At 40.4% G+C, this 21,669-nt stretch overlaps 1 protein-coding gene across 1 annotated transcript in view; it reads left to right on the forward strand.

Moving 5' to 3' along the window:
* The first annotated feature begins 194 nt into the window (after nucleotides 1-194).
* Nucleotides 195-21,669, forward strand: part of CFAP61 (cilia and flagella associated protein 61) — a 91,378-nt gene continuing 69,903 nt past the window's right edge. Inside the window, 7 exon segments of the mRNA XM_042875281.1 lie at nucleotides 195-337; nucleotides 2,123-2,273; nucleotides 4,226-4,302; nucleotides 5,021-5,088; nucleotides 6,074-6,200; nucleotides 11,725-11,857; nucleotides 13,664-13,817. Coding sequence (XP_042731215.1) covers nucleotides 195-337; nucleotides 2,123-2,273; nucleotides 4,226-4,302; nucleotides 5,021-5,088; nucleotides 6,074-6,200; nucleotides 11,725-11,857; nucleotides 13,664-13,817 — 853 coding nt within the window.

Raw genomic sequence — 21,669 nt, forward strand, 5'->3', positions numbered from 1 at the left:
CCCCTCCGGCTTAGTCCGCGAATGGCGCCCCCTTGCGGCTCGGAGGACACGGATGGAGCGGTGCGGCTGGGCTGGCGGTTGGACCGGCTGATCTTAGCGGTCTTTTCCCGCCTTAACGATTGTGGCACTGTGTGATTGCGGCAGGGTCTGCCAGAACCAGCAGTGTTTTCCTTCTTTTTGTTGCAGTTGCCGAGATGACGACGATAACCTCTTTGAGAGGACGTACAGAAGTGGTCCGTCCCAGAAGGACAGAGGCACACGATGCTTCTGCTTTTGCCAGCCTCTTCACCCGTTTCACAGAAGACATTTTTGGAAGGATTGATGTGGCGTACCTTTTGTAAGTACCTGTGCTTTTGGGGCTTGTCTTGCTGTTCTCACAGGAAACTTGAAGGAATTCCGTTCTATTCAATATGCCAGAAAGCTCTTTGAGCTTTGATGTGGTGTGGCGTAATGACTGCTGATGCCCTTCACAAAAAGGGAAAGGAAATCTGCTTTCACCTCTTTTCTGCTTCACACGTGCAAGACTTTGTGCAAGCTTGAATCCCCGCAGTCAGTACAGTGGAGAGGATTTGGCTTCTCACAACTTCCTCTTTATTAAAGTTAGGATGAAATATTCTTGGCTACTATCAGGTGAAACCAGGAGGATCCAGCAGCAGCTGTCAGCACCTGGCTCCATCTAATGGATTCCTTTTTGTCCACTGCAGAGTGGTAGAACAGAGGACATGGATTAGGGGTTTTAATCACTTTTTGATCACAGTTTTTCTCTTTTCTTTTCTTGTGTATATCTAAATCTTTGTCTTTTTTTCACTACTGAAAGGGAACCTTTCCTGCCCGCCAGCTGCCATCACATGGATGGAGGATATTGTGCATCTCTTTCCTGCTGCTTCCATGGCAAAACCTTCAGAGAAGTGGCTGGTGGCAGAAGTCCTCTGTTACTGGAGTTAACACAGAAAGTGTTGATCATTTAAGCTTTCTATGATGTGATGAATGACAGATAGAGACAAACTGTGTGAAATACCACTAGGCCATGTAGGCTTTTTCCACTTGTCCAAATACCTCAGATACCAACTATCTGAGGAAAACCAGATATATGAAGAAAAATATGAAGAAGACAAAACACTTAGCTGCTAAATATGTAGTAGTTCATAGAATCATAGAATAAATCATAGAATGGCCTGGGTTGCAAAGGCCCACAATGCTCATCCAGCTCCAACCCCCTGCTGTGTGCAGGTCCCCAACCAGCAGCCCAGGCTGCCCAGAGCCACATCCAGCCTGGCCTTGAATGCCTGCAGGGATGGGGCATCCACAGCCTCCTTGGGCAACCTGTGCCAGTGCCTCACCACCCTCTGTGTGAAAAACTTCCTCCTCATATCTAACCTAAACCTCCCCTGTCTCAGGTTAAAACCATTCCTCCTTGTCCTATCACCATCCACCTTTGTAAACAGCCATTAAATGCAGGATTTGAAAAATCATGAGAGCTATTATAGTAACAGAATCAAATAACTGTTTGAAATTGAAACAGTAATGTCCAAGGTAGGATGTGGGTAATAAAGTTTGATTGAGCCTGACCCTTGCAGCACTTTTAAGCATGGCGACATTATAACAAGCTGAGTTATAAACAGTAGTGTTACTCATCATAGGTGAGTACATACACATGTAGAGTTTGAGTCTGGGAAACTTGAAAACAGAGAGAAAGAAAGATGACTGAAGCTCTTCAGTAGTATTTCTAGTGATTTTTCCTTTTTCCATTTCCAAACAATAATTTATTAGGGAGGGAAGGGGATGAAAATTTGAAGAGAAGGAGAAAATAGTACAAAACTTACTTTATAAAGAGGTCCCTTCCTCTGCAAAAATGCCAGTGATGTGAAGGCACAAACCACAAACATTTGTAAACACTGTAGAAATACTGAAGAATTTTGTTAATTGCATGTATATTTCAAGAGCTGAGACATGCAAGAGGCTTGTCTTTGAAGAAGTTGTTCACATACACACGTATGAAAAACACAACAAACAAAAAACCCTCTCACTTTTGCTGAATAGTTAAATCTACAAAACCTGATGGTTAAGTGTAAATCTCCCATGCGCTTTCTTCAAATTCTGCAAAATGAAATTGTTTTTACAGAGAAAAATCAACTTTTGCCCTGACACTCTGCAATGAGAAGAATGAGGCTATAGCCCACGCCATCTTTCTTGACTATCCAAATTGGAATATCACTGATCAGTCCGACTGGGAATCATTCTTAAATAAAAACTATGTTAACAACAAATGCACTGTAAGTAAATTGTATTATTTTAGTTGATTTTTTTTTTTTTCCCCAGATAAAGTTCATCTATAAGAAATATGCATAGGCATCTAAAATCTTTTTCTGGTGGAGCTGATGATTCAAGCTGAGGAAGGTGATGGTCAGGTTCCTTAGTAAACCATCAAGAAGTTCACGAGTACCTGTGCTTATGCCATTATAGTGACATAAGATAACTGTCATCCTGGCAGAGGGAATGCAAGTTCTTTGCCAGATAAGAGCAAAACATCTCTAATGCATTGCACAGTCAATGGGAGCAGCTTGAGCTATTGCTGTTGTTATCATTTTTCATTCAAAAACCTACCCAGCTCTGGTGCTGTCTAGCAGAGCTTTTATGCAGGAGGCCTTGCTGTGATGTCTGTGATGTCCCCTTCCTGAACTGAAGTTCTCTTTTTCATACCTTTTGGAATCAAGTTTTGCTGTTTTACAAGATGGAATCCAAATTTAAGGGATGGGGAGCACATTGCCCTTTGAAGGATGGTTAATCACACTGAGTCCAGGACTGTGCTGACACAAGAGACTTGATTGTGGAGTGACCTTGTTTAGTGTTGGTGTGGAGATGGCTGCACTCTGTTCTATATGGTGCCTGTTTTCACACAGGCTCCTCAGTCAAGTTTGTGAATTACCCTTTAGTACAACTAGAAATAGGTGCTTAGAGGTTCTGCATTTGAATGCTGTCCATCCTTCAGTCCATCTAGGAACTGGATCACCCTGTGATTGCTGAGAAATGGTAGAAAATGTTGACTCTGAACATTCAAAAGCTAGCAGCCAGTATTGCCAGTGCTGAAATCATCTCCAGACAGTTCATCAGTTTTCCAGTGTTGTTCTGGGCATTATTAAGCAATGGCTTGCAGAAAAACTGACAAATACAGTGATTATATTTAAAACTGCTGCATTTGCTGTTAAAAGAAACAATTATTACATCTTATATAGGAGCAAAGGAAAAAAAACCCACACAATTTTCTTGTAATCCGTTTTCTTTGTCATTTGAACAGTACTTTGTGTACTGTTCTTTGCAGACACAACCACTTCATTCACTGCACAGCTGCCCCTGTTGTGTTACACTGCGCTGCTGGCTCTGCTCGCCCTTCCTCGGGCTGCCTACTTGATAATATCTCTTGTAGGAAAACTGCAGCTGACTTCAGAATGCAGAGGTGTACAATGAGAAAAGGAACAAACCAAAAAAAGCTTTGGCATGTTAGCAGTTACTGCTTATAAACAGAAGTGGAAGATGCTTCAGAATACTGATGAGGAGCAGAACAACCCTTGTTTTTCTAGAATACAGATTTTCTAAAATCTATGCAGAAGATTCAGTGGATATTTTGTGCTTCAGCACTGGCAAAACAATTGTACGTGTTCTGATGAGATTCCTTTTCTCCAATGTGTTTTGCAGGCAAACTGGCAAATAGGAAAAAGGCATCTTTTAGTCAGTTCCGTTTCTGCCTGGATATTCAAATGTGTCTAACAGTGCACTGCAGAGACTTTGTAATTCTCCCCTATCCTTTAAGGGAAAAACAGTTTTAGTTGTGAGGTCTTTCTTTTCTTTCTTTAAACCTGGCAGGAAACAAAAGAATGTCTTTATTAAATAAACACTCAGATTGAGTTGTTGATTGTTGTGGTTCATGTAAAATGTTATTAGTTGACACAACAAAAAAGTTATAATTTTTTATCTAAAATACATTCTAACATACTGTATATTCTAACAGTAAGCTTGAGCATGAATCAGATTCTAACATTTTGCATAAGCAAAAATCATAATATTAAAACCATCCTTTATTTGTGGAGCGTATGCTTTGAAGGCAATGAATTACTCATACGTGCACTTTGAGGGCAGGTCAGAGATATTGGAAATGTACATATTAACACCTGGGTAGACGATAAATATGAAATGCATGGTGTTTAGGTTCTCATTCTTCATATTGTAGCCTTTGAACACTCTGTTCATGCATCTGTTTGTGGCCAAAGAGGAATATGCAGCTGGGTGTTCCCAAGAAATCATCAGGTGAGTTAATATATAAGTTTCTGTAGTGAAGCATGTGCAATCTGCTCCCACTGTTTGCTATCAGTATTGCAGTTGCAAGATTTATTGGATTTACTTATTTTTTTCTTTTCTAAATTTCCACTCTAAGCTTCCATGATTGAGCACGAAGCTTCAAAAGCTATAGATGTTGCTGGGGTGTGGTTGTTCCCAGATCATCTTTAGCTCATTTGCCAGCTACGGATTACACAGTGAATATACAAACTATTTGGTTCAAACAGCACAATGTATGATGTGTTAGCTCAGTACTCAGGGTTAGGTTATTTGGTAGAGCTTAGAACCTACCTACATAACAGGAGTGAATTGCATTTGGGGCTGATGCTGTGGAATTTGGAAACTTTGTCGTGGCACGGCAGCTCATCCTGGTGCCACCTCAGAGATTTGCCAACACAGACCTGGCATCTGTATTTGTTTTCACTATGGTGGAACTGATATAAGAAGGAGGGTATTTGAAATCTGAAGATTAGGACGTAGAGAAATAGCGTAGAAAGAAACAGTAAAAATGCCCAGGTGATTTTCTTGTCATATTACTTGTGTTAAATGAAATGCTTCAATTTTTGAGCTATGTGGGCTCATGAGGGGAAGATTAGAGACACTGGAGAATAAATTTTACGCGTTAAAAGACTAGCTGATGAGTTGATGTAGCTATGAAAGACTGAATACAGTTATGTTATTTGTCCAGGAGAGCTTTTATTGCAATACCAGAACTGCAGTTTATACTTCTCTTCATACCAGCTGGTGAGAATTTAGGTAAGAACTTAATACCATTGTAGACTTAAAATAATGACTACTAATTACCACTACTATGCTGTGTTGGTGGACTGTGGTGTTGGGCTTTTTGTTTTGTTTTGTTTTAAAATTTTTTTTTTTAATATATATTGAAAGCAGTTACCATTTTCTAAACATGCAGAAGCCATAATCCTAAAGTATCCTCTAATGGACCTTCCTAGTAAAAGTGGTTTATGTAGTAGCATGTTTCATTCAGCAGTCTTTAATGGATGGGGCTTCAAACTGATCTTAGAAATAAATTCCCACAAGTTCAGCGAATACTTATGGCTGAGTGGAGTCAAGAGATTGAGGTCAGTGCTTGCTCTGTAGCAGGCAGTTAATGATATTTACCCCTTGGTGCACGCAGGCAATGACTAACGAGTCATGTGTAGATGTATTCATTCATATGTATATGAATGAATGAGCTACATTTGTCTGTCTGGTATCATACCTTTATGTCTGAGCCAGTCCCATCAGGTACTTTCTCTCACTTAGCTGGGTCCAACAGCAGGAGAGGATTCACTGGTAGGGAACAGAAGGCATGCTGGGGGTGTGGAAGGAAGCTAGGATTCTCTTAGAGCAGAGGTACAAAAGATGAGAAGATGCACATCTTACTCAGCATCTGAGAGCAGCATCTGACTTGGAATTTCAGCCCTGAATTCAGACTGTTAAGCTAAGCATCCACTTAATGGCTGGCTCCCACTTCTGTCTACTACAACATACTGTAGAAAAAGACGTTGGTTATGCAGAGGAACTAGGAGAACTGGCAGAATAATCCTCAAATTAATCCAGTAACAATGCTTTAACATGCTCATACTACTGACATTACCGTCTCACTACTTAAAAGATTGAAAGCATTACTGTTTAAGTTCGAATATTCATTTTCCTCTAATGACTCTCCTGATAATTTAAAAGTTTAAATAATGAAAGTTCATTATTACTGCTAATGGATTTTTGTCATTCACAGAGCCAGGCTTGGATGGTGTCTTTGAAAAGATGATGACTGCTCCGGGTTCAGCAGTGGATAAAACCTTTACTTTGCTCGCATGTCCCAGACATCAGCATCACCCACAGCTGCATGTTCGCAAAGCAAGGTAATGCAGTTTTCTCACATCTACTTTTTTGTCTGAATTAATTAAAAAAATTCCTATTCCATTAAGCATCAGCTCAATGGCCATGATTTTGCTGCTTGAAAGCCTTATTAAGTAGCTATTTTGTGATTATGCTGTTTTTTCCTTCTTCATCATGAGATCAATTGTATTTTTTTCAGAAATCAGGTTTCTCGATGCATAGAAATCAAATTAATACTTTTTTGGTCAGCAGTGTTTATTCTGTGAATATTTGCTTTACTGCCTTGCATAGGATTTCCAGGTTTTTTTGGAACAGATTCAGACTATTTTTGTTGTTGTATCATGTTCTGGCTAGTGGAGCAAAAACTGAAGAGGAATTACATAGAGACTCCCTGGTTCCACTAATCTTTCAGACACAGAAATTCTCCTTTTGCTTTCATACAGTTTTTCTGTATAGGCACTTCATACATTTACTGTCACTATATTTCAGGGGAGCTTGCCTCATCAGTGTTGTTGAGAGAGTTTAAGAAAACAATGAAGTAATTTATTATTTTGGTTTAATTTCCACAATGTTACGTATCTCAATACCTGCAGCTTGGAGCAATGAGTTGGTTTTTGTTTTGTTATCTTTTATGATATGTTTGCACATATCACATATCAACAGCCTTGCTGTTGTTTTGGGATTCAAGCCATAAAGGTCTTTAAAAACTGGAGAAGAAAAAACTAGTCTATCTGCTCTGCTGTCAGCAGTGCCCACCAGGCACAGCTGCAAGTTTCTCTGGCTGATGTCATCCATCTATTGATGTCTACCTGTATGTTGACCTTACCACTGCTTTTTTTTCCTGCCATTTGAATTCTGCTGTTTATGCCAAATCATCATTTTCTGGGCTTGTGCCAGCACTGACTACAGTAAGTGAGAAATGCAGATTCAGCCCCAATTAGGGCATTTTTTTTGGTATGCATTGCTGGATTAAATCTGCTGTCAGTGCTGTGTACCTTCTTGGTACCACAGTCACAATATAACTAGCATCTTTCACGTTTTGATTCAGTTGTTTTCCTCTTCATGTTGCTAAGGGCACATGCAGGGTAATGTCTAATGAGGTAATAATTTTGATTCTGATTCTTTCTGGAGTTGTTTCTCTTTGTTCTGGTAAGTGCTGCTTTGTGCTTGTGTAGCAGCACCATGATTTAAGAAGTCTTTCTGGTCCTTGCAATAGCAATCAAAATTTAGGGACAAGCATGTCCCTGGGGGGCTCTATCATGTGATGAGTGGTCCATACTGACCAGTGCTAAGAGAAGGTAATGCCTCATTAGGAACCTCTGTCTGCTTAGTAAATCTACACCTATCTGTGGATTAGTTCATGCTAACATCTTGGACTAATAGATCTCACAGAGAGGTGTTTTACACATCTATGATTTTACCAGATAGGCCTGAAACAGTGCTCCTTATCTTACAGTTATATTTTATTCAGTGTTTGCAATACCCAGTAACTTGGCTCTTGAACTTTTTAAGGTAAAGGACAGAGACTTGACCATGACCACGTCAAAGCATTTTGCTGTTGGTGAGGATGTTTCAGTGTCACAAAATCATCTGCATACAAACTTGAACTTTTCAGGCTTTTAAAAGCTTTTACCTTGAGACATCTACCAGCTGCCATTATGCAGATGATCCCCTGATACTAACACGTTATCAGCAGGTGAATTAATGGCTAAGGATTTGAAGCTTTTCCTCACCCCTTGATTCTTCCTATAATGTTTTCCATTTCATTTGAAACACGTTTTTTGGTTTTTTTTTATGACCATCAGACATTGCCAATAGAAAGTATTTTTGCCATGACTGGACGTGGGAAGCAAGCTGTACCAGTGTAACACATAAAGATAGCATCTTCCCTGGGATTTCTGCAGTTGTTTGTGAATAGTAAAACCAATTTACTTTTATGAAAAACAAAACCTAGGAAACTAACCAGGAAACTGTTTATTTCTTTTTAATTACACAGTACCTAGTTATGTAATATTCATACAAATACAGATGTATGGATAACCCAATTTATCTTACTCAGAGAATCTATATTTGCAGATGTTTTGTCTTTCCTTTTCCTTTCTATTCACCTTTGTACTTCACTGGCATCCATAGTAACATTCAGTGGAGCCCTTTAGAGATTTATCTATGGAAGTTGTCCACAGACACCTGCCTAGCAACATGTTCTGGGTCAATGATAGGAGATTAAGGTAATCTGTGTTCCCTCTTCCCTTTCTTACTGCAAGAGGAAGCTGTAAACTGATACTTTGCTTAACCATTAATTTTCATGTTGTTCTCTATCTGACCTTCATAATAAAACTGTAGTGTGTCTGAACCCACTCCAGTAAGCTTTTACATTTAAGTTTCTTGCTGATACCTCATCTTTAGATCCTCTTTCTTGTTTTTGTGCCATGTAAGACAGCACAAATTTGCAGCTCTGTGGAATGTCTTTATTGTGCTTGTTCTCTGTCTAGGAATTTCCTAGTATTTGTATGTTAAGGTCTTTTTTCTTATTTTCTTTTTATGTTTGTTTAAAAAAAAACAACAAAACATCTGAGGTGGGGGACTGCAGAAATCAAAAATAGTTTTGTTCCTACAACTCTTAGTACGTGGGGAGATGATGAGGCTTATGCAGAGCTCACTGAATGCCATTGGCTTTGTATAGCAGCCTCTCTGAGCACCACAAGCCAGCTGAACTGTCATCTGCACCTGGAGATGACAAGTAAATGAAAAATGATGCCTTCTATTTGTTTACATGGAAACTACAACATATACAAATAGCACAGTAGCCTTATTTGATGGCATCACAGAATCATAGAATTATAGACTCGCCAAGGTTGGAAAAGACTCACAGGATCACGTAGTCCAGACAGAGCACATCCTCAGCTAAAACACTATTTTTCAACATAGCCACCACCATCAGCTGTGAATTTTTGCCAGCAATGAACAAGAGCCTACATGCTGTGCTTGTAAATATCTGCATGAGGTGACTCTGCTGGGAAAGTTCAGTTCTGCTGCCATACTGCCAACATCCACCTCCGATGTTGTGGGCCATCATAATAAAATAGGAGGCATTTCTTTTTGGAACAGTCCTCATTATTGTGTGGAAACAGTAAAACTCTGACAGTAGAAAACCTTTCTGCTATTTTTCCCTTGAGATATTGCCTGGGAAGAAGAGAAAAACTACTATTTAAGTTTGAAATATGAAGAATATGAATTAATAATATTTGTTTCCAGTGTTTTAGAGCTTCATTTTAGTTGCAGCTTTTGAATTAATACTGTGGACGAGTGATTTATAGTGTCTTAACTGAGAAAATGAATGAAAAACCATGCGGCTTGAACATTTGTCATCTTGCTATCTGTCTTCAATTTAGAGCAAACAGTCACAATATTCATCACCCTTGGTTCCTCAAGCTGGCTTTCTCAATTTAGAAACTGAATGAGAGAATCTGGCGGGTACCCTTCGAAAGGAGAATTAAATTATAAAAACTCCTGGCAGATGGAACAGCGCTACGAGTCGGGGCATCCTAAAGGTCACAAGTTAAGCATTTATTCACCCTGCTCAAAAGGCAGTTAGTAAGGCATATGCAACAGATACTCTTGGAAGGCTGGAACAGCTCCCTTACTGTCTGTGCAGCCCCAACAACCCGCTCGGCTGACCTAAGCAGAAAGAGGTCAGAGCTACTGGATCGGGGATGGAGGGCTTCTTATCTCTGAGCAATGGGAGTAAGAAGAGAGCTTTCGGGCAGATGGCCGGAGAATAAAACTGAAGAAAAAATGTCCAAATAAAAGGGGCCACTGGTAGAGAGGTAAGCTGGCTCACAAGGTCACATTCATTGTGGTGCGAAGGAGTGCCGAGGCACTCAGGCACCGCTGCCTGTGTCCGTCGGTCCGATGACAGTCTGTCAGCACTTGGGCACTCAGCCCTTACTGGATCAAATTAGAAACTGAAGTTTTGGCCCACTGTAAGGCTCCTGCGAAGTACCACGAGTGACAGCTAGGATGGGTTTATTTTGTTTTACTGAACTGCTGCCTATGCGGAGGCGAGGGTTCCAAATTCCGTGCCTCGAATTCGGTACAAGCATGCACAGACGCGAGCAACGGGAGCCTGGAGCAAAATACGACTCTTAGTAAAACCCAGGGATTTGTTAATAATCGTTCCCGATAACGATCTTCAGAAACGTGTTCCTACAGTGTGTAACGCTTTGAAAGAACAGAGCTGTTTGAAAATATTTTCCTAGTGTCATTTTACTTCAGCGAGGCCCCCGTTAAGGCCGGGATGGAGCCGCAGCCCTCGCTCCTGGCGCTCCCGTCTCCGAGCCGCCAGAGGGCAGCCGAGGCGCGGCCGGGCAGCCCGGGGCTCAGCGAGGTTGTAAACAGGAGGGAGGGAGATTTTTTACGCGGTGCGATAGTGGTAGGGCAAGGGGAGTGCTTTCAAACTGAAAGAGGGGAGGTTGAGGTTAGATGTCTCTACACACAGCCTTGATGCTGCAGGCTCACACCTATGCAGAAGGCTTCTCACCAGGCAGAGGGATGGAGTAGTTGCACTTTGGCCTTTGTATCTTTTTCAGTGATGGAGCGTTAACAAATGCCTTACGAAGGCATAATAGCTTGATTTCTGCCAGTTGACCCCCACACTGTTGTGTGTAATAACAGTAATCTAGTCAATATACAGCACTATTTCTCCCGCACAAAAAGGCATTATTTGGTTGGGTGTTTTTGGAAAGGGAAGGGAAAGGGAAAAGGGAGGGGAGGGCTGGGAAGGAAAAAAGGAAAGAGAAAGAGAAAGGAAGGGAAACAAAAGGAACTGGAAATAAAAAGAAAGGGAAAGGGAAAGAGAAGAAAAGGGAAAGAGAAAGAAATGGAAAGAGAGAGGAAGGGAAAGGGAAAGAGAAAGGGAAATAAAAAGAAAGGGAAGGGAAAAGAGAAAGAAAGGGAAAGGGAAAGAGAAGGAAAGGGAAACAGAAAGAAAGGGAAAGGGAAACAGAAAGAAAGGGAAAGGGAAAGAGAAAGGGAAGGAGAAAGCCAGGGAAATGAACAGAAAGGGAAAGGAAGGGAAAAGAAAAAGGAAAGCAAAAGGAAAGAAAAATGGAGATTTTCCAAATTGCATTGTTGTAGCTTTCTGAGCTCACTGCCAGCTCTAATTGATTGAACTCGCTGAATGTCATTAATTTAAATGAGGCCAAAAGCCCACATCCACTTGGCCTGAGATGCCTTGGGTGAGATAGTTTTGAACAGGGCTACTCTTTTGGTTGTTTTTTAGAAATAGATAGGCATCTCCATAGAGCAGTCCAGATCTGAGGTGGGTGGCGTTGGCTTTTGAAAGTGCCTCTGCCTCTCCTCTGGTTCTGGGGCTCCAGACGTAGTGTCTGTTAGAGGCATGTCCTTAGGTGAAATTATTTCTTCACAGGTAGGTGCTTTGAATGAGATTTTCTTAATATTTGTCAGTGTGCTAACAGAGGAGAACAGAAGCATCAGCAGCTGTTAATAGGACAGCTATTAGGACATTACACGATCTCTTTTTCATAGGTTGGAAGATTACGATGATCTCATGCCAATCTGGACGCGTCAGAGTGAGATTCTGAAAGAAACCCATAGTGAATATTTCCTTGCTGATATCATAGCATGTCAAGATGAAGAAAATCAAGCTGTTGTTTGTGAGGTCAGTCTGTCATGTGCTCTAGTTGGATCTAATCATCATGTTAGTGAAGTCATATGTGAGTGACAGCTCATGCTGCAGCTCAGTGAATAAAAAGAACAAGCTCACTTTTGGAAGGTACAATTCACAATCTGCACGCACACAATGCCCTCTGCCACTTTCTTTGTGTATGTCAGTTCTTTAGGAGTGGTATCTACTGTTAAGTAAATGAAGGAGCAGTTCCCAGTAATTGCATGGATTCTTTCCAAGTAATTGAAACAGGCCATTCTGAAAAAAGCAAGTTGCTGTTTTAGATGTTTTGCATTATAGATGACCAATTTTTATTCTTTGTAGAAACTAATATTGCATCTGAGAACTTGTAGCCAGTAATGTTTTCACAGTGGAAAGTGCTGTTTTGTTTTTTTCTTCCACTTCTTGGCTTGGGCAGTCGGATCTTTTGATGAATTGAAGGCAGAAACTCAGGAATTAATTTAAATAGCAAATAGAGGTGGTAATAGTTATCACGCTGAAAATTCCTCTTAATATTTTCATGAGTTAGTAATTGTATGTGGTATTTTAAGCTGATAGGCAGCATAACCTACTTAATTCCAGAAGTCTGCTTTCTATAGCAAATGATTTTATAAAACCTTACCATGTAATCACTGCCATTGGAAGCCAAATAGGAAACAATAAGCCATTAGTGTAATAGCACATTACAGATGGCTATCTTTATAAATAATACATTTCAATTGTACATTTATAGCTCAATGTGATACCAGCAAAAGGTATTTCAGGCCCTCATAGCTTATACTTGCTGCTGCTGCTGCTGCAGATTGGAAAGACACCTCCATGCGAACCAAGATAGATGCCAATTTTCCCTGCAGAGAATGAAGCTGGCAACCTCTTTTTGCACATATGGTAGATGGATTGGTTAATCAGCCTCTGCTGAGCCTTGGGCCTAAAATTACACAGCAGCCAGACAACTGCAGCAACCCAGCTTTTGTTCAGTTACGCAAACAAGGCAAACAAACAATCACTTGTTGTTTGGGAAAAAAATGGAACTCGAGTTTTTAATTATTATTATTTTTGTGGGAGTGCTGATGGGGGAACAGAATGGCCGTACAAATCCAACCTGTGAGTTTTCATTACGTTCATAAAAGATGCCTTCATTATGTATACTAAGGAAAAAAATATTTTGATCGTTTGATGGGAAAGTCGAATATAGTGCTACAAAATTGAATAGCTTCCTACTTCTGGGCTGGTCTTAGCTTAAAGCCAAAACCCACCGACATTCAAGTTCTGATTTTCCACAGTTATTTTGTTTCTCAACAATACAACTTTCTGGAAACTTTCAGTAGTATAATCCAATGTAGAGAGTGATGCTGTTTCAACATTGCAAGGTTCATTTTCATACTTGACAGGATTTACTTTTTCTAAAGGCCAGTTCTGAGATATTTTCAGGACTTGAAAATATTCGGTGTTTTTAATTCCTCTATAGCATACATATGATATATTGTAAAAGAACTGTTTATATTTTCATGGGAAAATAAAATATACTTTTCAGTGTAAGCAGAATTTTTTCTACAGAATAACATTCAGTAATAAGTCAAACACTATGGTTAGCTAAATCCAGATTTTACGTTAGCTGTGCTTTAAGTTAAAGAAAAATTACTTTTTGGAGATTTAGGTGTTTTATTGAAACAATAGATCATAATTTTGTCCATATAAATAATCCTAATCCCTCTGCAAATCACTGCTCTTTTTTTTTTCACTTGATCTAAAAGTACCTGGTCATCTTGTGCATATTGTGATACTGCTGTTATATTTCAGGATGGTGGCACTGCAGTGGGATTCATGAGCTTATGCTCTCAAGTAGACATTTCCTTGTTACGTGAGTCTTTTGATCTACGGCTTTTCCACGGACTCTGTAAACCACATCCTGAAGATGTTCTCCAAGTACCAAAGGAGCCAAGCATTCCAGAAGGTATCCATATTCTAAAATTCTAGCTAGATTCGAGTTGCATTTATTTCTAGCTTCTGAGCAGCTTTCGAAAAGGTTGGAAGAAAATGTAGATTTATATTGGTAAGAAAAAAACAAGTGAACGTATCTGCTTTGGAGCTGGATGCCTGGTGTTTTTTAATGCAGGAGAGCTGTTTAATTCAGGACTGTATGCTGTTAGCACCTTGGAGGCTCTCACTGAAACAGGTGTGTGGGACGTAGGTTTCAAATTCAAAGAATAGGGTGTGTTTCCAGTTGGCTGCAGTTGTGCTATTAATTGAAGATTTCATTTTCAAACTTGGTTCTAATGTCTGTCAGCAGCTGAGCAGCTGCTTAACAGTGGCTGTTACGTTGTTTTGTTGATTTCTCTCCTTTCCCCGTGGTCCCTGTTCTGCTTTCTCTGCGTCTTGTTTCCAGTCTTTTAGGTTACAAGATTTTGGGGCATTAGGGACTATTTTTGTTCTGGTTTTGTGTTGGGCACGATATGACAAAGCAGCTATGAGCCACCTTACTGCAAATAATAAATAACAGTAACATGAATGTCACCTATTTGTAGAACAGAAATAATTTACTGTGGTTGTCTTTATTTTTCAGTGTGTAAGGGCTTTTTTTTTCCAGAAGGGCAACATTATGCTATCTACTGTTAGTAATGGAATTAAAATGAACACCGATAGGTTGTTACATATCTGCTTGTTTAAACACTAAGCACCAGGCAAAAAATACAACTAGGCAGCTTCAGAGCAGTCACCAGCTGGTATCTCAGAGCTGGCAGCTGCGAGAGAGTAAAGTGAAAGAAAAAAGACTGCCTTCCAGGCTCACCTATGCACTTCCCCCTCCCCCACAAAGGTAAGAACCTTGCTAATAAGAGATCAAGAAACCCAGCTACATAATGTATTGGTCCACACTCCTGGAGCTTCAAGAGTATTATTTCAAAATAGGTGACAAACGTATATAGATGTATAGATAGGACTGAAGGAAGAAGAAAGATTGTTTATGGGAGTCTCTTCTGAAAACTAGACCTTTCCTTCTTTTCCTGCTGTAGTGGGCCTGCCTTCCTTGCACTGTTTGGTCAGGAACAAACTAAGTTTGAAAGAATTTACCCACCCTGCAAAGTCATGCAAAGTTGGCTCAGGATTAGTTCTTCAGTAAGCTATATAAAAACGTGCTGAAAAGTTTGAAATATACTTCACTTTAAAGCTGTAAATATTATCTCCGTATTTTAAGTACCTGATAGATAGGAGTGGTGTTGATTTCACTTTGACTTCTGTCCTACCACTATATCAGCAAGAAGTCTAGACAACTATTTTGATCTAAACTCTCAGTTCAGCAGATCTGCTGATGATCTACAACTGGAGGCGTTCGCTGGTACACCAGAGGGCTGTGCTGCTTTCCAGGGTGGCTTGGATAAGGTGGAGAAATGGGCTGACAGGAACCTTATGAAAATCAACAAGCAGAAATCTTGCACCTGAGAAGTATAAACTCTGGGCAGTAATATTTGAGGGCTGCTCCAAAAGTAATGCCTTCTATTTTATTATATTGGCCCACGACATCAGAAGCAGATGTTGGTGGGATGGCAGTAGCAGCTGAACCTTTCCATCAATATTCCATTCCATTTTGTTGCTGTGCAACAGAGGGCAGCAGAGGGGCAGTCTGACATGGAAGTGCACGCGAAGCAAAGGTGTGCCACTGAATTCCTTCGTGTGGCAAAAATTGCACCATTGACATTCACTGATGCTTGCTGAACGTGTATGGAGTCTGAACAGTGGATGTGTGCTCAGTGAGCCAGAGGGTGATGCGTTTCAGCAATTGAGACAGCAGTGTTAAAGATAAGCCAAGTTCCAAATAGCCATGTACAGCTGTCACACCATGAAATGAAGAGCGTCTTGATCAGCTCATCCACACAAATCAGTGGATTGTAACCAGGGAATTGTGTTTGGAGCTGAATATTGGCTCCAATGCATTAGAAACATTGAAATATTACAAAGTTTGCACTAGGCTGGTCCCACAGATGCTCACACAGGAACAGAAAGAATGCCATATGCAAGTTGGTCAGGACCTACTGAACCAATAAGAGGCTGAACGAGACAGCTTCCTGGATTGCATCGTTACCAGGAGATGTGATTTCACCACTACGAGCTGGGGCCATGGAGAGGTGACATATGAATTCCCCATTGAAGAAAAAGATGCAGCCCTCATTGGGTAAAGTGATGTACCTACTCTCATTTGGGATGGGAAAGGGGCGATCTCTTGGTACTTCCTTGAACCTGGACAAACTGTAAACTCTGACTGCTACATTGCAACACTGGCTGAGCTGAAGGCTCAAACTTCCAGAGTCAGGCCAGCAAAAAAGACAACCTTTCTCCTGCAACACAGGAACACCAGGCCTCACACCAGTTTGAGGACCACAGAGTGCACCGTCAGTCTTGGCTGGACTGTCCTATCACACCCATCATATAGGGTGGATTCAGTGCCTTCTGACTTTTGTCTGTTTGGGTTGATGAAAGGTGGACTGCATGGGCAACATTTTCCTAGCAACACCATCATAGCAGCTGTGGAACAGTGGGTTGCCTCAGCTGGTGCAGATTATTAAGAGCACAGTATGCAAGCTCTTGTTCATTGCTGGTAGGAGTGCATTGCAAATGGTTGTGACTATGTTGAAAATTGGTGTTGAGTAGCAGAGAAATTTCTCTGTCAAACAGTGCTATTGTGCTCTTTTATCTATTGTTTTCATGGAAATAGATAGGAGGCATTACTTTCAGAGTGACCTGTGTAATTTTGGTTGTTGGTGTTCATTTGTGATGTTGTTTACTTCTTAAGAAATACATACATACATAAATGTCTTGGTATCCCTCTGTTTGGAATGGCAAGTAAGGTTTTATCATGAGTCCTGTGAAATACCAGCCTACACCATGGAGCCAATTCCTAACTTCTGTCTCCAGAACAGAGAGGCATCAGGAGCTGCTACCACCCTCCTGCTTCTGCCTTCTTTCTGCCGAGCAGGCAGCCTGGAGGTGCCACTTGCATTTGCATCTCTGTTAGATCTAGAGCCACAATTTCAAGCTGCTTTTGTTCAAGAGCAGCCTTAGGAAAAGAGATTTATTGGTAGGCTTTTTCAGATCTCTTGTGTGCCAGTCACTGAGGGTCTCAAAGGCCAACACCTGAGAAAGAACTTCTCAGCAAAGAACTTGATACCATTCTTAAAGGAAGCACCAATAGAAATTAATAGTAAAACTGAAGGTGGCTCATAGCAATATATTGCTCAGGAATATTAATTTCTGTTATCACTGAATAATGATAAAACTATTGTGCTCTGTGCATTTAAGAATATGAACTATTACAAGAGTTCCATCTTGGTAGTCCATTGCTAAGCTCACTTATAATTATTTGCATAACTGTGCATGATCATATAAATGTTACAACAATTGCACCATTTCTGCAGTCCACTGTATTGGAAATCTGCTGCCAAATTGTCTAGGGAAGCTTCACTGCCTTTATATCATCTTATGTCAATAGAAGATGTGGTCTTTATTTCATTGAATGAATTGTCTGAGAATTTAAAATGCAAGCCACATTCCTTTATACAGTCATTTTCTGTTCCCATATGAAAACAACAACAGCGAGACCCAATGGGGATATTTCTTCCAAGCTCTTCAGCTTCTAAACAGAGACCACAGGTTGATATTATTTTTTGTTTTCCTTTCAAAACACTGGATAATAATGAAAGAGTGTACAAAAGAATCAGTGTTTAACATAATATTGATATGCCACTTACATTTCAGGGTAATTACAGTAATTTGGTTGTTACTCTATATGGTGTCACGAATTAGCAGCTAGAAAACATGATGCCGTGGGAATGATTCAAGGGCTTTTCATCAGGCTTCATGTTGAACTGGCTTCTGAATCCTGCTGACTGTTACTTCTGCTAACGACCCAGCAATCACAAAATTATTATTATTATTATTTTTGTTCATTTTCCTTGCTTCATTTAGTGCAGCTATATTTGATGCTCTTCACAGTCAGTTGTGTACAGCATGCATGTAAACAGCGATGTAGCCATGTTTGACAGCAGTGGATGGTGGAGCCATAAAGGGATTTCATTTTAATGTAAAATCAGAAACAACATATCAATATTTACATGACAACAGGAAGCTTGTATTAATTAACTTCTGACACCTGCAAGGCTGTTTATAATGAGAAGTGTAACTGGGTTAATCAAGATGACATTTGATCATTTCTGTGCGGTCTCACATCTGTGATACCCCTGGAGAAACCTTCATTTCTAACCCCTGTGTTTCCTCTTGCCCTGCAAATCGTGTCTGCATTCTTTTCTCCTAACAGAAGAATAGATATTCAGATAGCAGATTTTTAAAAAGACTTGGAGCTTAATTATTTTAAACCTTTGAATTTAAATGTCATTACCGTATGAAGAAAAATAATTATGACAATGAATACAGCTTAGATGGATTTGCCGTGGTAAAGCTCCGCAGCAGAGAGAAGAATTTTGTTTTGCTGACTTTTGATGGTTTTTCTCCTCCTCCTGCAGCTCAAAAACTCAAAAGCTTTGTCTTCCCTATGTTTCTAATGCTTTCCAATGCAGGGATGCTCTGACCTAATCTGTTTTATACAGCCATGATATCTAAACCTGAAAAGTTTATTAGTTAAAAGTTGTTTTCAGGCTCAATTTTTAAGACATTGTATCTGTAAAATTAGAGAGGTGACAATATAAGGAATGGCAAAACTATTGAAGACAGAATTTCAGGGGCTTGGATACAGGAGCTGACTGACACTTAGCTTTAGTAATTTTGGTGGTTATTTGATGGAATATGTTGGCTTCAGTAGTACTTGAGTGTTTTTATTCCAGATGACAACTTGAATAATTTTGGTCCATAAAATTGATTTTTGTTGTGGCTTTTATGAGAGGAGATCAGGTGATCTCTGGTTCTGAACACCCTCACTTTCCACCAATTTTGAATCATACAATAAATCACCATGCAGATTTAGGAATTGCTTTCCCACAAATACTTCATGTCTGCTGGAATGGTGGTTGCCTACTGCCTAACAAGTATCAAGATGTTATGAAAGTTAATGGTCTGCTCTCTAACATTGATGCCAGGTATCAGTAGTGTTCTGTAGAGTAGTTAAGTAATTAAAATACAACATAACGCATCTCCTATGTTCCAAATTGGTTTGGGGTATTTTTGTTGTGGTTTCTTACATTTTAATTATCCACTTTGTATTTGCCTCCAGCCAAGGGGTAGAAAGGCAAAAAGTATATTTAGATGTTTATCTAACCTCCTGACATGTAGATGTTTGCTTTAGTTGGCTTTAGCGCTTCATCAGAAATGCTGTAAGCATATACACACACACAGTGCATCATATTAGTACCTGTCGTGGCTGTTTATCATGTCAGTCAATGATTAAAAAAATGATTCATCAAATGGCTACAAGTAATTTGATCCAATCAGCTTAATTTCCTGTTTTACCCCAATTGAGATGAAATAAACTGGAGGGCCGTTACAATGTTACCGAGGAAAGCAGGATGATGACAAAATTATACAATGGGATCCAGTTGGAAGGGAAGGGATCTTAAAGATCACCTATTTCCAACCCCCTGATTGGCGAGGCACGATCTGCCCTTGGTGAAGCCATGCTGACTATCTCAGATCACTACGTTGTTTCGTATGTGCCTCCTTCCAGGAGGTAATCCATGGTATTCCCAGGCACCAATGTGACACTCACCAGCCTGTAGTTGCCCTGTAGTTTCTTTCTCTCTTCCTTGAATCTGACAGTGATGTTTCCCTTTATCCAATCACCAGGGACTTTGCCTGACAAGCATGACTTTTCAAATACGATTGAGAATGTCTTGGCAACCACATCAGCCAGTTCCTTCAGGTTCCTGAGATGTATGTTGTCTGACCGCATGGACTTGTATGCATTCAGCCTCATGAGGCAGTTTCAGACTTGCTCTTTGCTCACAGTGGGAGGGATTTTGTTCCCCTGATCTCTGTCTCTAGCTTCAGGGACATGAAAGTTGTGGGAAGCCTGACTGCCAGTGAAGACTGAGATTAAGAGCTCATTGAGTACCTCAGCCTTCTCCATGTCTTTTAAAGCTTTATTCTTATTTTTCAGGGGGGTACACTTTCCTGTGCCTGTCTTTTGTAACTAGTGTACATGCACCTATAGAATCCCTTCTTGTTATTTTTCCACATCCTTTGCCAAGTTTAGTTCCATCTGTGTCTTGACTTTCCTGAGCCCATCTCTGAGAGACCAGACAGCATCCCTATATTCATCTTAGAACATGAAACATTAATTCCTGCTTCTTCTGCTTATGCTTTTCCTTTTTTTCCATCAATGCGGTGTATAATCAAATAATTTTAGGATGTTATAGTCACAAAATAAACAACAGTTAGGCAAAGCAGACTATGATAACAAAAGAGAATAAATAGAAGACTTACCCCTATCCTGGGCTCACCCACAAAACACCAGCAGAGCCCATCTCCAGCAGAGCTCCTTCCCCCCTGGCAGCCAGCTCTTCAATAGGTCTAGGAGGGCTGCAGCCAGGCTCCACCCTTCCAGCAGCACAGGTGAATTGCCTTCAGCTGTGCTCCTCTGGCTGACTCATGGCTCACCTCAGGTGATCAATCAGAGGTTCAGGCCGTGGCTCAGCAGTTCCCATACAGTGTGGCCAGCAGATTCTTGCTTAGCCATGCCATTTTACTGTCTCCTCTGCTTCCTTCTCATGCTGGGGGATGGAGAGCTCTTGTGCTCTCAGAAAGGTGTCCTTAAAGAGCTGCCAGCTCCGTTCCATTCCTATGTTCCGAAGGACAGTTTTCCAGGGGATCTCATCCAGTAACTCCTTAAACAGTCAAAAATTTGCTCTCCTGAAATTCATGGTCCTGACTATACTCTTTGCTAGGCCCTTGTCCTCAAGATCCCAAATTTGACAGGGTCACAGTCGCTACAGCCCAAACTGCCTCTGATCTTAACCTCTTTAATGATCTCCTCTGCATTGCTGAGCACCAGGTCTGGTAATGCTTCATCTCTGGTTGGTCCATCCAGAACCTGGACAGTTATCTTCAGTGGATTCCAGGACTCCATGATCCATCATGTAGATGTGAGACCTGGATTCTGTTGGTTTGATTGTCAATTACCTTTCCTTTCCATGGGGCCCTTTTATTCCTTCTTTATGCTGCTGACATCTAACAGCCTACCAAGGCTGTGGTCCTCGCTACTATGGGCATTCCACACGCAGTTCAATCTGAGTCTGATTTTTAGCTGAAAAATCATACACACAAAAGTTGCAATTGGCAATTGACTGGCAAAGTGCTTTGAAGCAGTTACTTCGGCATCCAGGAAAAGCAGCAGAGGAGAGCATTTCTTAGATAAGAGCATTTTTTAGACAAGGCAAAAATTGGCAAACTTTGGAGGACTGGTCAAACAGCAAACGCCTTTTGTAAGAAATGAAATAAGGGTTAGAGAGCTAGATACAATTATCAAATGAGAGGGAAATTTAAATGCCTGCTTCTTATCCCTATTTGCTCCATTAGGTAAGGTTTCTGGCTTGCCTGGGTTGTATTCTGGTAGGAGAAATAATCTGAGCATTGAGCACCCTTGCTCATTCTTATGGTCGTTAGAAAGCAAGGTAGCAACAGACATACTTTAAAGAGACCAGTCAATACATTAGTCACTTCTATTTTTCCCTTCAGATAGAATCACAATTTATTACATATAATGGAAGAGTTAGAAGTTGCTTCCAAACTCTGTCTTATTCAATATCTGTCTTAAAGCCAATTATCTGATTTATCTGATTTTTCCTTGAGATCAGATTGTCTAATGA

Source organism: Lagopus leucura, unplaced genomic scaffold, assembly GCF_019238085.1.
Source record: "Lagopus leucura isolate 7727_CA_CO unplaced genomic scaffold, USGS_WTPT01 Super-Scaffold_73, whole genome shotgun sequence".
Lineage (NCBI taxonomy): Eukaryota > Metazoa > Chordata > Aves > Galliformes > Phasianidae > Lagopus > Lagopus leucura.